Genomic DNA, 18,324 nt, shown 5'->3' on the forward strand with positions numbered 1-18,324 from the left:
TTGATTTTTTTTAATATCTTGAGGGTTTTTTTTTAATGCTACAACAGAAACTGTGTGGCATATGATTAAGTTTCTAAAACAATACAGTTTTTTTATGCCCTTGTATATTTTTTAAGTCAGAGAATAAGGCAATTACGGCAATGTATTTGTGTAGAAGAAGCAAAAGTGAAACAATCATTCTTCTTTACAATTCTTTTCTGCGTTCAGTTTTAATTAATATTACAGATATTCTTTCAAGTGTTTTATGTAAGATTAGAAGCAGCTAAAAATTTTTTGAAAATAAAAATAAAATTAGAAGCAGCTAATATCTTTTATTATAATGTATTTCCAGAAGCATTAAGTGCCAAGAGAGTCTCAACAGAAATCTTAAATATACCTGTATTTTTATAGATTTCAATAAACATTTTCCTAGTGGATGATAGCATTTCTCAGAAATTTTAGGACATATCATCATATATGTCAAATGCACTCAAAATATGAAATAAAATTTGATTCTTATGTGCTGAACTCTGACAGCCCTCTTATATTGAGTAAATGAATTAAAGTTACTGAAATATCCAAAAATGCCAACAGAATATTTTCTAAAGTATAGATTTTAACTTTATTCAGTTGCCACTCTGAAGATGTAATAATGCAACCCTTATATTATTGACACAGGAGGATTTTTTTAAAGATTCAACAGAAAATAAAATTGTCCTCATTAAACACATTTAGTGTGCAGATTTGGGATACATTTTTGGTACATTTTAATGATTGAAGCTCTCTCATGAAGGTGCAATCACATATTGATCATGTCTACAGTCATCTGAAGGCATGATTGAGCTAGCCGATCAAAATGGTTAACACTGACAGTTGGCTGTGAATGCTAGTTGTTGGCTAACAGTGCAGCTCTCGTTGGCAAATAGTGCCTACATGTAGTGTCTATATAACGTGTGTCTCAAGTAGGTGGATTTTGTACATGGTGACTTCTTCCTCACAGTATGCATTCCACAAGAACCACATGGCATTTTCTGACATTGACCTAGAAGTTATGCAACATCACTTCAGCTACATCCTGTTGGTTACAAGAGAGTCACTATGCTGGCTTGGATTTATGAAAGGGAACAGAACGTAGGCCTCACATTTCAATGGCAGAAGTGTTAAAAGAATGTGTCAGTATGCTATAGTGGAATCTACTTCCTTGAGTATTTTAAGCGTCTTCTAAGTCAATAAACTCTCCCCAGGTTCCTTCTAGATATCATCACCAGCTGGAATTCTTCTTGAGTGACAAGGCTCAGATCATGGTGGGCAACATACCAAGCAGCAGAAGGGGGTGAATTTATTTTCTCTTCATGGATCAATTTTCTAGGGCATTTGAAAACTATGCTGTACCAAGTCTGTCTTTACATTTATATTAGGTGACTCATTGATGTAGACAAGCTACTGACTATATCCAGTTTACTTCCCATCTCTGAGGAGGCTATACCTGGTTAGGTGTTAGAAATCTCAAGTCATTCAGAAGATCTATGAAATTAGTGGGGGAACGTGTGAAAAAGAAACAAGATGGGTCAGGAAGACAGATTGACCTAACCATATTCAGCATTTGACAAGCTTCCCCACAAACCAACTCAGCATCTCCTGTTTTTTGTTCTTTTTGGGTGTTTTTTTTTGTTTTTGGTTTTTGGTTTTTTTTTTTTTTTTCAGTTATCAAGAGTGAAGTAAGTTCTGAAGGTAAATGACTCTGTGCCCTAATGACTACCCATTTTTCTTGTTTGCTGAGCATACAGGGAAGGGAAAAGAGCAGAAAATACTGTATGGCAAGCCATGAAGTGGTAGCTATTCTGTCTCTTAAATTAATCCCTACAACATAGAATCTCCAGGCAAAGAGGAAAGAGAAGGAGCCAAGAAAGGCTATTTTAAGAAATACAGTTCATTTTATATTTTCACTATTTAAAAGGACCATAGTTTGGGGCACCTGGGTGGCTCATTCGGTTGAGTGTCTGACTTCAGCTCAGGTCATGATCTCACAGTTCCTGGGTTCGAGCCCTGCATCTAGTTCTGTGCTAACAGGTCAGAGCCTGGAGCCTGCTTCGGATTCTGCATCTCCCCCTCTCTCTGCCCCTCCCCCGTACTCTCTCTCTCTCTCTCTCTCTCTCTGTCTCAAAAATAAATAAACATTAAAAAAATTAAAAAGACCATAGTTTGTTGAGGGATAATTGTGGGTATGATGATTTAGAGATGCAAAATGTTCTGAAGAGTTCAGAGAAACACATAGGAGAATTCAGAGCTTCAAAACAGCTGATCTATTGTTCTTAGTGATATTGTTATTTAAAAAAAAACCCTGAAAATAATGGGTTTTCAGTAAAGATCACAGCTGTGTTAAATACAGGACAATATGAGTCCACTTAAGTTAATATTCGTTATCACCCCATTTTTCTTATTCCTCTGCTGCTCTACATAAGAACAACACAGTAAACAAAATAGTAAATATGTGTTTCATTCCAACTAAATGTTTAGCATGTATAGAAGTATTTAATTTTTAAGATACTACTAAATAGGTATCACTGTATCCACTTTACCTAAACACACACACACGCACAAACACACATCTTTACACAATCACTGCAAAGAACAAAGCGAATTACCAGCTTTGGTAATGTGTAGTAGGCAGAGTGTCCATTTAGATAAGATGCCTCAGCTCCTGTCTCCTCTCCTCCAATTGACACCTCAACAGAGAAACCCTTCTTCACATCCTATCTCAGCTTGGTATCCTACCAACCTCACATTCAGACTGTTCTGAGTTGTGGTAGGCTAGAGAACATGTCAAACCTCCGAGCTAAATTTTCAGTATCAGTAGCCCTGGGGACACTGATCAATATTTCTGTTCCTTTAGAGGTTTATAGCCAGCGTTAACTTTGGCAGATGTAAGCAAAATAGGCACCCTCCTGAACAGTATAATTTAAGAAATGCCGCATACTTGAAGGGTTAGTTTCTATAAGTATCTGTCATAACTGGGATTCGCAATTCTTCTATCAGAAGTTTATTCTTTACTGTTAAGGTTGTTATTTTTAATTTTTTTTCAATTTTTTCCAACTTTACTTAGGTATGATTCACAAATAAACATCGTATATATTTAAGGTGTACAACTCAACAATTTGATATACATATGTATTGTGAAATGATTCTCCAAATCACAGTAATTAACCTATCCACCTCACATAGGTACCTTTTTTGTGTGTGGCAAGAACACTAATGATTCACCGTCTTAGTAAATTTTGAGTATACAATACATTATTAACTATAGTCTCCATGCTGTACATTAGATCTCCAGAATTTATTTATCCTTGTCTGAAAGTTTGTACCCTTTAACCAAAATCCTCCCATTTCTTCCAATCCCCAGCCCCTGGGCAATCACTGTTGTACTCTGCTTATATGAGTTCTACTTTTTTTAGCTTCTACTTATATGTGAGATCATGTAGAATTTGTTTTTCTGCATCTGGTGTATTTTACGTAGCATAACGTCCTTCAAGTTCATCTATGTTGTTGCAATGACAATGTTTAACTGTTTTCTTTATGGTTTAATAATATTCCACTTTATATATAAACCACATTTTCTTTATCCACTCATCTGTTGCTGGACACTTAGGTTATTTCTATATCTTGGCTATTATGACTAATGCTGCAATAAACATGGGAATGCAGAAATCTCTTTAAGATACTGATTTCATTTCCTTTAGATGTATAACCAGAAGTGGGATTGCTGGATCATATGGTAATTCAATTTCACTTTTTTGAGGAAACTTCTTATTATTTTCCATAATGGCTGTACCATTTTTAAATCCCACCAACAGCATACAAGTGTTCCCTTTATATGCATGCCACTTATTTTTTTACTTCTTGATAATATCCATTTCAACAGGGGTGAGGTGATATCTCATTGTGGTTTTGATTTGCATTTCCCTGATGATTAGTGATGCTGAGCATTCTTTTCATATATTTGTTGGCCATATGTATGTCTTCTTTGCAAAAAACATCTATTTAGGTCCTGTGCCCATTTTTAACAAGGTTATTTGAGGGTTTGTTTGTTTGTTTGTTTGTTTGTTTTTTGCTCTTGACTTGCATTAGTTCCTTATATATTTTGTGGTTTTTTACTGTTTATTTTTATTTTTGAGAGGCAGAGAGAGAGAGAGAGCATAAGTGGGAAAGGGACAGTGAGAGAGGGAGACACAGAATCTGAAGCAGTCTCCAGCATGTGGTCTGTCGACATACAGCCCAACATGGGGCTCAAACCCATGAACCATGAGATCATGACCTGAGCTGAAGTCGGACATTTAATGACTGAGCTAACCAGGCGCCCCCATTTCTTATATATTTTGGATATTAGCCCCCAATCAGATACATGATTTACAAATATTTTCTCCAATTCCATAGGTTGCCTTTTCATTTTGTTGATTTTTCCCTTTGCTGTGCAGAATTTTTTTCTTTTGATATAGTCCCACTTCTTTATTTTTGCTTTTGTTGCCAGTGCTTTTGATGTCGTATCTAAACAATCATTTCCAAGACAAGACGCTTTTTCCCAGTGTTTTCTTCTTTTTTTTTCACAGTTTGTTTTTATGGGATTTAGATCTTATATTTATGTCTTTCATCCATTTTGAGTTGATTTTTGTGTGCAGTGTAAGATAGGGATCCAATTTCATTCTTCTGCATGTGGTTATCCAGTTTTTCCAGCCACATTTATTGAAAAGACTATTTTTTTTTTTTTATTGCCATTCAGGATCCTTTGACACTAAATGTGGATTTTACAATTTTTTTCCTATTTCTTTAAAAGATGACATTGGAGGGGTGCCTGGGTGGCACAGTCGGTTAAGCATCCGACTTCAGCCAGGTCATGATCTTGCGGTCCGTGAGTTCAAGCCCCACATCAGGCTCTGGGCTGATGGCTCAGAGCCTGGAGCCTGTTTCCGATTCTGTGTCTCCCTCTCTCTCTGCCCCTCCCCCATTCATGCTCTGTCTCTCTCTGTCCTAAAAATAAATAAAAAACGTTGAAAAAAAATTTTTTTAATTAAATAAATAAAAGATGACATTGGGATTTTGGTGGGAATTGCATTGATTCTGTAGATTACTTAGATTGCTTTGGGTAGTATGGACATTTTAGCAACATTAAATTGTTCCTGTCAATGAACATAGGGACATCTTTCCATTTATTTGTTTCTTCTTCAAGTTCTTTCAACATTATCTTATAGCAGTGTACAGATCTCTAACCTCCTTGGTTAAATCTATTTCTAATATTTTATTCTTTTTCATGCTCTTTTAAATGGGATGGTTTTTCAATTTTTTTCAAGTAGTTTCTTGCTATTGTATAAAAATGCAACTGATTTTTACATGTTGATTTTATATCTTGAAACTTTGCTGAATTCTAACAGAATCCTAACAGAGTCCTAACGGATGTTTTGTGTAATCATTCTCCATATACGATTATGTCATCTGCTAACAGAGATAGTGGTCTTAGAGGAACAGCTTTGGCTTTTCAGTGTTGAGTATGATGTTAGCTGTGGGCTTTTCATATGTGACCTTTATTATGTTGAAGTAATTTCCTTCTATTCCTAGATTGTTGAGTGTTTTTATCATAGAAAGGTGTTGAATTTTGTCAAATGCTTTTTCTGCATAGATTGAGATTATTATGTATTTTTTATCCTTCATTCTGTGAAAGTGGTTTATCATACTGACTTTCTTATGTTGGACCTTCCTTATATTCTATGGATAAATCCTATTTGGACATGGTATATGATCCTATTAATGTGCAGTTGAATTCCATTTGGTGGTATTTGTTGAGGATTTTTGCATCTATATTCATCAGGGATGTTGGCCTGTAGTTTTCTTTTCTTGTGTCTTTTTCTGGTGTTGATATCAGGATAATATTGCTATAAATAAATTAAGTTTGGAAGTATTCACTGCTCTGCACTAGCTTGGAGGAGTTTGAGATAGATTGGTGTTAATTCTTCTTCAAATATTTGGTAGAAGTCACCATCTGGTCCTGGGCTTTTCTTTGTTAGGAGGATTTTGATTACTGATTCAGTCTCCTTAGTATTGATAGATCTGTTCAGATTTTTTATTTCTTCATGATTCAGTCTTGGTAGATTGCATTTTTTTAGGAATTTATTCCCTTCTTCTCAGTTATACAATTTTTTGGGCATATAATTGTTCATACAGTCTCTTATGATTCTTTTTATTTCTGGAGCATCAGTTGTAACATCTCCTTTTTCATTTATGATTTTACTTATTTGAGTCTTCACTCTTAGTCTAGCTCAATGTCAATTTTGTTGATCTTTTCAAAAAACCTACTCTTAGTTTGACTCTTGGTTGATTTTCTTAATTCTTTCTTTGTTTTATTTCTGCTCTCATCTTTATTATTTCCTACTTTCTGCTAACTTTGGGTTGAGTTCTTTTTTTTCTACCACCTTGAGGTGTAGAATTAAGTTGATTACTTGAGATCTTTGTTCTTTTTTAATGTAGGCTTTTTTTCACCACAAACTTCCCTCTAAGTACTACTTTTGCTGCATTATATAGGCTTTGGTATGTTGTATTTTCATTTTCATTTGTCTCAAGATATTTTCTAATATGTCTTTGATTTCTTCTTTGACTCCTTGGTTGTTCAAGAGTTCGTTGTTTAATTTCCACACATTTGTTTATTCCCCAGTTTTCCTTCTGCTCTTGATAGCTAGTTTTATTCCATTGTGGTGGGAAAAGATAGCTGGTATAATTTCAGTCTTCTTAAGTTTATTCAGGCTTGATTTGTGACTTAACCTTTGATCTGCCCTGGAGATTATTCTATGTGCACCTGAGTAGAATGTAAATGCTGTGGCTGTTGGATGGAATGTTCTGTATATATCTGTCAGACCATTTGGTCTGTAGTGTTGTTCCAGTCTTCTTTTTTCTTATTGATCTTCTGAGTTTCCCATCCATTATTGTAAATGGGGTATTGAAGTCTCCATCTTTTTTCAAATAGTTCATTGCTATTGTATAAAAATGCAACTGATTTTTACATATTGATTTTATATCCTACAACTTTACTGACTTCATTTATTAGTCCTAAGAGATTTTTTGTGTAATCATTCTACATATATGATTATGTCATCTGCTAACAGAGATAGTGGTCTTAGAGGAAAAGCTTTGGCTTTTCAGTGTTGAATATGATGTTATTTCTATTATTCTATTTGTCTATTTCTCCCTTAATTCTGTCAATCTTTTGTACATACATTTAAGTGCTCTGCTGTTGGGCATATATATATAGACATGTATAATTATTATATCATTCTTATGAATTGATCTTGTCATTATATAATGTCCTTGTCTCTGGTTACAAAGTTTTATTAAGTCTATTTTGCCTAATATAAGTAAGGCTATCCACACTCTCTTTTGTTTACCATTTGCATGGAATATCTCTTTCCTTCCTTTAACTTTCAGCTTATGTGTATCTTTAAATCTAAAGTTAGTCTTTTGTAGACAGCATATACTTGGATCTTGTTTTTTATTCAATTAGCTCTGTGTCTTGTGACTGGGGTGTCTGTTTTATATTTAAAATAATTATTGGTAGGGAAGGACTTACTGTTGTCATTTTGTTGTTTTCTCTATGTTCTTTTGTCCATCTTTTCCTTTGTTGCTGTCTTCCCTTGTGTAGTTTTATGGTTTTTTTTAGTGACACACTTTGATACCCTTCTCATTTTTCTTTTTGGTATCTTCCATAGGTGTTTGTGATTACAGTGAAGATTACATAAAACAACTCACAGGTTAAAAAAAATCTCTCTTAAGCTAATAACCACTTTAACTGAATACAAAATCTCTATACTTTGTTAGTGATGTACAGATTACACATTTTATATTGTGTACGATTAATACGTTTTATAATTTTTATTTTTTGTACTTTTGTCTTTTAACTTCTATGCCACAATTAAAAAATGGTTCGTAGGGGCGCCTGGGTGGCTCAGTCGGTTAAGCGTCCGACTTCGGCTCAGATCACGATCTCACAGTCGGTGAGTTCAAGCCCCGTGTCAGGCTCTGTGCTGACAGCTCAGAGCCTGGAGCCTTCTTCGGATTCTGTGTCTCCCCCTCTCTCTGAACCTCCCCCGTTCATGCTCTGTCTCTCTCTGTCTCAAAAATACATAAACATTAAAAAAATTTTTTTTTAATAAAAAAAAAATTAAAAAAAAAAGGTTCGTATACCCCCATTACAGTATTCAGTGTTGTGTATTTTTCTTTGTATTTACCCCTACCAGTGAGCTTTGACTTTCAAATACTTTTGTGTTGCTGTTTAACATCTTTCCATTTTAATTTGAAGGACTCCCTTTAGTATGTTTTGTAAGACATGTCTAATGGTGATTAACTCCCTCAGCTTTTGTTTATCAAGAAATTCTTTATCTTCTTCATTTTTGAAGGACAGTTTTGCTAGATATAGTATTTTGGGTTGACAGTTTGTTTGCAGCAGTTTGAATATATCATCCCACTCACTTCAGGCTTACAAGGTTTCTACTGAGGAATCTGCTAATGGTCTTACAAGGGTGGCCTTGTATATGAGGAATCCTTTTTTCCTTTGCTCCTCTCAAAATTATCTTTTTGTCTTTAACTGTTGACATTTTGATTGTGTGTTTCATTGTGGAGTTCTTTAGTTTCATCCCATTTGGAATATGTTGGACTTCATGAGTCTATGTTTCTTTCCTTCCTCAGATTTGGGAGTTTTTTGACATTATTTCTTTTAGTAAGTTTTCTTGCCCTCATTTCCCTCTTCTTTTGAGACTCATTACATGTATAGTGGTCCACTTGATGTTGTTATATAAGTCATTTAGATTTTATTTACTCTGTTTCATTTATTTTTCTTTTTGTTCCTCTAACTGAATAATTTCAAATGACATGTCTTTGAACTCCCTAATTCCTTCTGCTTGATCATATATATCCATGGTTGAACCCCTCTAGTGAATTTTTCAGGTCAGTTATTGCCGTCTTCAGCTCTAAAATTGTTTGCGCTTTTTTATATTTTCTGCCTCTTTGTTTTGTTCATGTATGGTTTTCCTGAAAGTGTCGAACATCTTCATGACAGTTATTTTGAATAATTGGTCACTAATTCCCATACTTTCATTTCTTTATGGTGTGTTTCTAGAGGTCTCTTTTGTTTCTTTAACTGGGTAATTTTTTCCTGTTTCTTCATGTTCTTTCTAACTTCGTGTTGGTATCCACACATTTGGAAAAATAGCTATCTCTCTCGGTCTTTATGGACTAGCTTCTTTCAGGGAAAGATCTTCACCACTTAGACCAAGTGGGGATCCTGGGGACCTCTCAGATTTTTTTTTGTGAGTATATCTCTCTGAACTTGTGTGTGAAGATTACTAATTCAAGGAGTTTGCTAGTTTCCTTTTTTTTTTTTTTTTTTTTTTCAGTTCTTAGCTTCTTGCTCTTTTGCTCTCTGTCTTCTATACTCCGGGCACTCTGAAGCAGCAGCACACCACCCAGATCTTTATTTTCCCCCTCAGCAGCCTCCAGGCATCTAGATTTTGCCACGTTCTGTCAGTTTTCTGAGACAAGATAGAAACCAGAACCTTGAGCAGCACACTGAAAATCCAGAAAATTGGACACATGTTCCACTCTTCTTTTTCCACACTTAGGGAGAAGATTTTGAGCTGTACAATTTCTGTCTGCTCTACCCTGGCACCTCTGGAGCACTACCACCCTGCCCACTTTGTTCTTAGAAGCCCCCATGCATCTCCAGTGTGTCAGGTCCCATCAGGACTTCAAGATAAGCAAGACAGAAGCCAGTCTCTTGGGCAGCTGTCCTCACATTCCAACCAGAAGTCCAATTGTTGGTTATCTGGTCCACCCTTCTGTTTCCTTCCCCGGGGAGAAATGGAAACTGAGAATTTCTTCCTAATCATGTGGTGTTGCACTGGTGAGGAGGGCAGACTGTGCTGAGAGCATGCCACAGATTTTTCTACTGACTTCCAAACAGCTGATTTTGTGCTCCCCTGGAAGACAGAAGCCTCTCAACTGGTTTCTGAATGTCTCACAATTGGAATTGATCTTTGTATTGTTGTTGCTTGGGAGGAAAGAGGTTCTGGGTCTTCTGTTCCACCAGAACCCCTGAGTATTCTGTTGTATACATTCATCTTATTTATTGCATCATGCATCATTGCCTAGCACTGGTAGTAAGATGTTTTAAAACAACAATAGGGGCGCCTGGGTGGCTCAGTCGGTTGAGTGTCTGACTTCGGCTCAGGTCATGATCTTGCGGTTTGTGAGTTCAAGCCCCATGTCGGGCTCTGTGCTGACAGGTCAGAGCCTGGAGCCTGCTTCAGATTCTGTGTCTCCCTCTCTCTCTCTCTGCTCCTCCCCCACTTGTGCTCTGTCTCTCCCTCTATCAAAAATAAATAAAAAATGTAAAAACAAATTTTTAAAAACAACAATCATAATGACTGACTGTATTAATATTGATTAATCCATATAGAGCATTTGCCACATGTCAGGTACTGAGCTAATTGCTTTATAGGGGTTATTACCTTCATTGAACAGGTATGAAAACTGAGGTCCAAAAAGGTAAGTTGTTTCAAGTTATGCACTTAGATGGAGCTGGGATTCCAGTCCAGGCCATCCATATCCATAGTCCACTTTCTCAAACCCTCTGCGATGATACTCAATACATTTGCTGGATGGATCACTGAGTCCCGACCAGAATCTCACACCTCCTTTTCTGTGATTCACTGTTGGATCTGTTCTAGGAAACCGTTCTTTGCCTTCTACTTGCATCTCCCCTGTCATTTTGGTTACAAAATTCCTCATGTACAGCCTGCCATGCAGCGTGCTCCTCCCCTGCTTTATTCTACCAGAGGAGTTTCTCAACTTCTCTCTCAGTCCTCATCTCAGATATAATCAACCTTAATGTGAAAATGGTCACTTGAATCCTAAATGCCTCTCCGTTCACTTCAGATCATAGCAACTCCTCTTCAGGCTCAAGAATCTTTTAATAAACCTGCAAAGTACTTTCATCTCACTTCACAAGTGGAAAGCTAAAGGAAAGTGAGCAATCACATTGGAATAGTCATAAAAACAAAGGCTTCCTGATGGCTGTTCTAGCCATGCATTTTAGATATGAATTTATTTACAAATGATTGCATTTTAATTTGGGACATTGACTTCTCCACATTTTTATAGAGACAGCATTTTATTCTTTGTACAATAAAAACATAAGACATAATTTAAAAAAATCTTTAGAATTCCATCTTGTCACCCTGGGAAGAATGACATTGTTCAGTAATTTTAAAAATGCCTCCTCACCATGATAAAGTAGCAAGCATCAGGCTCACAGATGCATGGCAGCATTAATGTTTAACTGTAGTCCTGTGCAACAGGATATAAACTCTATCCATCAAGTTCTCACAAAGAGTAATGATAAAACTTAAAGGTTACTATTTGTATTTTTGTTCTAGAAATCCTGAGCCATTCACTGCATACTTCCTACCTGGCAGCGATCCTGCGTTTTTTGTAAAACCTAAGGTTGGAAAACTTCTTCCTTTTGACACTGAAGGAACTCTCATCATTGTGGGTTTTAAACCCCAAATGTACAGTAGGAAGTACAAAGCAACATTAGCAATACAGGTAAAGTGATTTGTATATTCACATATTGTTTTCTGTAATAACCTATTCAAGAACTTCAGGTGATTTGAGATAGAGATTTTGGAATCTTTGATGAAGCCATAAGGTATTGCCAAAATGTTAAAGTCTAAAATGAAGGAAATTAGGGGTGCCTGGATGGCTCAGTCAGTTAAGCATCTGCCTCTCGATTGCAACTCAGGTCATGATCTTGTGGTTCGTGGATTCGAGCCCTGTGTCGGGCTCCATGCTGACAGTGTGGAGCCTGCTTGGGATTCTCTCTGTCTCCCTCTCTTTCTCTGCCCCTCCCCTGCTCTCTTGTGCTCTCTCAAAATAAATAAATAAACAAATAAATAAAATGAAGAAAATTAAATAGAAGATAAAATTTATTTTTAATTGAGAAAAACAATGTAAAGTGGGCCATTAATATAAAAGTCTGCTCAAGTGATCATCTTAATAAAGTTAAGGTAAACACAATTTTGAAAATTTATTCAGCAAGCAAAATTTCTCCATAAGATTTCACACATGTATTTTGCTAATAGCTTCTAGGCTAAAGACAGCTTTCAAACTGTTTATGAAAAGATGTCTATTGCCAGTGTCTATTTTCAGTAGCACAGACACAAAGGACGTGTAGTTATGTTTCAAGACACAACCACTGGTGCCAAAGTGATTACTAGACTTCTAAATCAGACACTAATTAGGCAGTGCAATGGGCAGAAAGATGTGTTGTTGCTCTTTTAATGAATAGAGAAAAGAATAATGTTGAATATTTCTTGAGAAAATTGTTTATATTTTTCATCTTTCTGGGAGTTTTTACAACCCAGGTAATAACAATACAAAGCCTCTGGGGCCTTGCCGCACATTGCCCTTTGCTGTATTGATGCTTGGTTTAAAATGATCATATTGTACCTATTTCTTAAGAAATAATGACATACTCTTACTCTAAGGGATTAAATGATATATTTAAAAACAGGTTTACAAACGAAAATGATGTTTATTTTACCTAGTGCACAGTTGACATTTTTGAAATGAATTACTTTGGAGGCCTTCCCAACATAAGCTGTGCCTGTTTTCCCTATGTTGATTTGACAATTAAATCACTGGCAGCAGAATTGAAGGGTTTCTGTGAGAGAGTAAGTTGACATATGGGATCAAATGAAAATATGAAATTTTCATTTAGTCTGAAGTGGTACAGTTTGATAAAGCTTATGTGGAAAATTGATATTGGAATGTGTTGAATAAATCACTTTTGTTGACTCTATTTTTATTTTGGAAAATTCCAAATGTGAATATGAAGAGAGTGAATAATTACTCCACATACACTCATCATCCAGGGTGAACACTTATCAAATCAGGGTCACTTCAAGTGTATTCCCACCCCCTTCCCCATATTCCATATTATTTTGAAGAAAATCCCAGACATCATATTATCTTCAACTATTTCCTATTAATCTCTAAAAGACCAAAATCATAACCATGATACCTTTATCACATCTGAAAATTAACAATAATCCCTTAGTGTCACAACATATCAAATCGCCATTTAGTGTTCAAATTTCCAATTGACTCACGCGTCTCATATTTTTTAACTTAAAAAAGTATTAACTTATAAGAAGTTGCAAAAATAGTACATAAAGTCCTATGAATACTTCTCCCAGCTTTTCCCAATGGTGAGATTTTATAGAGCTACAGTAATATATCAAAAGAAGGAAATTGACATTGACAAAACATTATTAACTAAGCTAGAGGTCTTCTTCCTCCACGTATATGTGGTGTGTGTGTGTGTGTGTGTGTGTGTGTGTGTATTTCTAGACAATTTGAACTCATGTGTAGATCTGTATAACTACAATCACAACTGACATACAGAACTCTTCCAACACAACTGACAGAATTGGTAACATTGTAGAAACTGTGTCATGCTCTTTATGGTCACGTCCAATACCATAACTCCTCCTTTACTGCAGCAACTGCTAATCTTTTCTCCATCTCTTTGATTTTCTAATTTCTAGAACATTACATGAATGGAATCATACTCTGTGTGACCTTCTGAGATTGGCTTTTTATGCTGAGCATAATGCCCTCGAGATTCATAAAAGTTATTGCAGATAGCAAATCAATGATTTTGAAATCATGATTCAAACATTGTCTTTCTGACTCAAAACCCTACTCTTAATGATGTCTCACACGGTGTCTCACATGACGTCTCACATGATGTCTCACATGATAAATGTGAAGAAGTCTTAAAGTTTCTTTATCTAAATAAAAATTACCCTGCATATGGTATTATCATCTTTTAAGCTATTGATGTTAAGCATTAAATCAATTAATACTTATATATGAAACATATGATCTTCATTGTGCTTTACTTAGAAACAAAAATTAAGATCTTTAAGAACACTTCAGTGTGAACACAAACTTCAACAACTAAATTAGCAAGCTTCATAAGTTCTCTTTCAATTAAACCATATTTAGAATGATTAAAAACTGCCTTTTCCCCACTATTAAAGAAGGCATATAGCACTAGTTTTGAGAGACTTAAGTAACTTGGTCAGACTGTTTACAAAAAGCAATGTCACTCAAAGAGAATAGGTAGTCCACTAAACTTTCCATGGTTGACATAATAAATCTTAAGTAGTTTACACAAAAATGTGAAAGCTACCAAAATTATCCAAGATAAAACATGTTTGTGCAAAAGTAACATAGATGGACCTGTTATAGCTAGAGACATAACCAGACATAAGTAATATGTATATAAATACATTGCTTTTATGGGAATAAATCATTGTTATAAAACTGTAAGAAATGGAATATATATATATATTATATGTATATAATATATATATATATAATATGTATATAATATATATCTTGGTTTGTATTTCCTCTTAAGCAAAAATCCAAAATAAGGATTCAAATCCAAGTAGCACATTTGCTATGTGATCTAAAGAAACAGATGCAGGGAAGCCAAGATGTGAGACAGAAAAGGAATAAAAACAAATAAAGAGTGCTTTATCAAGTCAATTACCATAGTGGGCAACTGGAATTTCATCTTACAGAATTTCTATGGAAAATAGTATGGAAGACACACTGTAGACTATTTACATCAATGGGGCTAGAGAGTTGGGGGTGTTTTTACACCAATCGAACATCCTTATGTGAAGTTATAGTATCGGGCTCTGTTTGAGCCCGATAACTGTTTAACCCAGTTATAGTATAGTTTTTGGTTCCGCTTTTACCTCTTTGATTCTGAATACACAATTACTATGAGCACTGGATGGAAGAGCCAGTTAACGACTAAAATAGGGGCTTTCCAGGTGTGCAAGAAAATCCTGCACTTAACATTCTTCGATGGATATCACATTACCCCTTACACCCTGACTCATGTTATTGCAATATTCACTTATCCTGGATTTATCCTGAATGAGTTTTCGGAACACACGTGATCCTAATCTTATCGTGGGGAAGAAGGCCTAGATAAACACAGCATCAGGAAATTCTGCAAGAGCAGTGGGATTTAAGTATGAACATAAACATGCAGAAAATGCTAGGCTTTGTAATTCACTTCTGCCGTCCTGTGCATATATACAGAAAAAAAAACAAAAACGATGGATCTTTAAAGAAATCCCTAAGTGGTACTAACGGATTTAGATTATGACTGTCATTAATGATTTTATACAATGCTCAGTAATTTCAAATGGTTGTATTATTTATAGACTTTCATAATCTAAAAAAACAGAAGCTCGACATATTTTACCAGTCCGTTCTATAGCCACAGTTAAATTCTCATGGATAAGTTCATCTTGGAAGGCATGGTTTCCATTAGTTATGTAGTTCATGCTGGGCAACAGTTTCATGCAAAGAAAATAGATTGCTTCCCCTTAGATCATATGGATGCTGAGTTCACCCTTGGTGCAGACCTCTATCTCTGAGGGACCTTTTAGTGAGTGGTTCTTTTTTTTTTTTTTTTAATGTTTATTTATTTTGAGAGGGAGGAGGAGAAGGGCATAGAGAGGGGGAGAGAGAATCCGAAGCAGGCTTTGCACTGACAGCACAGAGCCCGATGCAGGGCTCGATCCTACAAACCATGAAATTGTGACCTGAGCCGGAATCAAGAGTTGGATGCTTAACCAGCTGGTCACCCAGGTGCCCCGTGGTTCTTAATTCATAAAACCAAATGCTTTCCTGAATTTATTTTCCATGTTAATTATCTATTACCGGCACACTTTCAGTTTTGTACCTTTCCCATACCTTGCATGGAGAAGAGAGAAGGTATTCTCTCACTCCTTGAATGTTTCATGTGAAATTTCTCCTCTCTTTGTTTCCAGACACCGGACATGTACTGGTTGTATGATATCAATGGGTTACCTCAAGTTACCAAGCCACCGATGAATGTCAAAGCCAAAGTTGACACTACAAACAAGATGTTTGATAGACGGCCAGTTGGTCAGCACAATTTTATCCGTGAAAATGCTAAACTCATAAGGACAGGGGTGTCCTCTACCATCAAGGGTGCGCCTTTGATGTTGAAGAATAAATAAATACTTTTTCCCAAAATATTTCTTGAGCTTCAGTAGAATTGAACATATTTTCATGATTGTTCTTTCGTCTTCTGGAGTATTTCTAAGGAGTAACGTTTCAATTATAATAGGCCTTCTCTACTTTTTAAACTGACTAAATCTATTCTCTGAATATGTTATACCTGATTTCTGTTATGTGTATCTTCGAAAATAGACTGGTTGCAAATTATTGGAATTGGTTCCCTTTTAAGTTACAGAGTACATTTGTAGCAAAAGAAAAATGATTTCAGCTTAGAAATCCATGCACATAAGTATATGTAGTCCATATGCTTCTACAGTGAGTCTTTAAACAATATAGATATATTTCAAAATGATCCTGGAGAAAATTCATTTTCTCAAAGTAAAAGAGAGCATTTTGCTCGGTAGTTGTCAGTCAGAAAAATAGAATAGTAAACAGCAAATACGGACCATCTTTAAGACACTTTGGCACAAAATGACTGGCTCTGCCACGAATTAGTCATTCATATGATTTTAAGCAAATCACTTCCCCTTTTTGTGCTCTATTTTCTTACGTGCAAAACAAAAGAACTATACTAGGACAAGAATTTGCAAACCATAGATCTAGTCTGCCACTTCTTTTTATACCCCTACTAACAAATAAGAGACTTTTGCATTTTTAAATGGTTGAAAAAATTAATAGAAGAATATTAAGTAACACAAGAAAACTGCATAAAATTCAAATTTTATTGTCTATAAATAAAGTTTTACGGAAACATAGCCACAGTCATTTCTTTGTGTATTGTCTGTGCCTGCTTTTGTGCTCTAACAGCAAGGTTCAATGGACAGAAACCATAAAGCTACAAAGTTTAAAATATTTACTCTCTGGTACTTTATAGAAAAATTCGGCAACCCTGTACTAGGTCAGAAATGGCCTTTAGGAATCACTGTAAATGGACTGATTATAATTTCTTCACATGGTGTTAAGTGGAATTCTAGGGAAACGTCTATGCAGTCCATTAGTCTTGTCTGCAGATACTCAAGTAGAGGAGAGTAGAGGCCCATGTGTCCCAGATTTTTCTTCCCCAAAAAAGGACAAAAGCTAAAACTCTGTGAGTCTTCAAAAGCCTCTATTGTTCTCTGGCTCTCTAAACATGTTTCTTTGAGTATAGAGTCATAGATTATTTGTCTGTCCTTTCTTCTGCCATACCGTATGTGGGAGGAGGGGTTTGGTCAGTCTCTGAGTGTATTTCTCACAAAGCCTTTATAAAACTTCTCCAAATCCTTAGGAAAGTAAAATCATATTTGCCATGAATGTATGTAGAGATCTAAGTGCTGTTATATTTTGGTGTTTATGGCAATGCATTATATTTACATAATCTGAAACCTTCTCATATTGATCCTTCCAAGAATCACAACTGCTCTCCTATCTGAAGTGCTCCAATAATTTGAAACTGTCACACTGTACACTTTCCACTATTTCTTAGTCCAGCACTTGTGACTATCAATGGTTCCTAAGACCAAAAGGCATCACATTAATTCAGAGACTAGAGCAGTTACATGGGGAATAGAGTGAATAACCAGAAAGAAGTCTAACAATATCCACAAACTTCTTCCTTATCTCTAGAGGACAAGTAACATACTATAGTGTGCCGACATTTGTGGCTTTATATTGAAAAAGGAGTCTAAAAAGGCAGTAGGAGGTTTTACCTGGAGTTTCCTATTTGGGGACTTTGATTTGCTCTTTAGCAAGTGAATTTCCTATAGAATGAAAGATAAGATTTTTCTGGAATCTAAAGGTTCCATGTGTGCTGACACTGCACATTTAAATTTTTTTTAATGTTTTTTAATTTATTTTTGAAGGAGAGAGAGAGAGAGACACACACACACGGCATGAGCGGGGGAGGAGCAGAGAGAGAGGGAGACACAAAATTTGAAGCAGGCCCCAAGCTCTGAGCTGTCAGCACAGAGCCCCACATGGGGTCCGAAGTCACCAGCCGTGAGATCATGACCTGAACCGAAGTCGGAAGCTCAACTGACTGAGCCACCCAGGCGCCCCATGTTTTAAAAAGTACATAATGCTGGGGCACCTGGGTGATCTCGTGGTTTGTGAGTTTGAGCCCCACTCAGGGCTCTGTGCTCACAGTGTGGACCCTGCTTGGGATTCTCTCTCTCTCCCTCTGTCCCTGCCCCTCCCCCA

The 18,324-nt window shown here is 36.0% G+C and overlaps 1 protein-coding gene across 1 annotated transcript in view; it reads left to right on the forward strand.

Annotated features, from left to right (window-relative positions):
- The window catches only part of CFAP47 (cilia and flagella associated protein 47), a 587,956-nt gene extending 571,792 nt beyond the window's left edge, over nt 1-16,164 (forward strand). The window contains exons 70-71 of the mRNA XM_043569968.1: nt 11,448-11,616; nt 15,936-16,164. Of these exons, the coding sequence (XP_043425903.1) occupies nt 11,448-11,616; nt 15,936-16,148 (382 nt within the window). The 3' untranslated portion in view covers nt 16,149-16,164. The remainder of the gene's footprint in view (nt 1-11,447; nt 11,617-15,935) is intronic.
- The last annotated feature ends 2,160 nt before the right edge of the window (nt 16,165-18,324 follow it).

Source organism: Prionailurus bengalensis, chromosome X, assembly GCF_016509475.1.
Source record: "Prionailurus bengalensis isolate Pbe53 chromosome X, Fcat_Pben_1.1_paternal_pri, whole genome shotgun sequence".
NCBI lineage: Eukaryota > Metazoa > Chordata > Mammalia > Carnivora > Felidae > Prionailurus > Prionailurus bengalensis.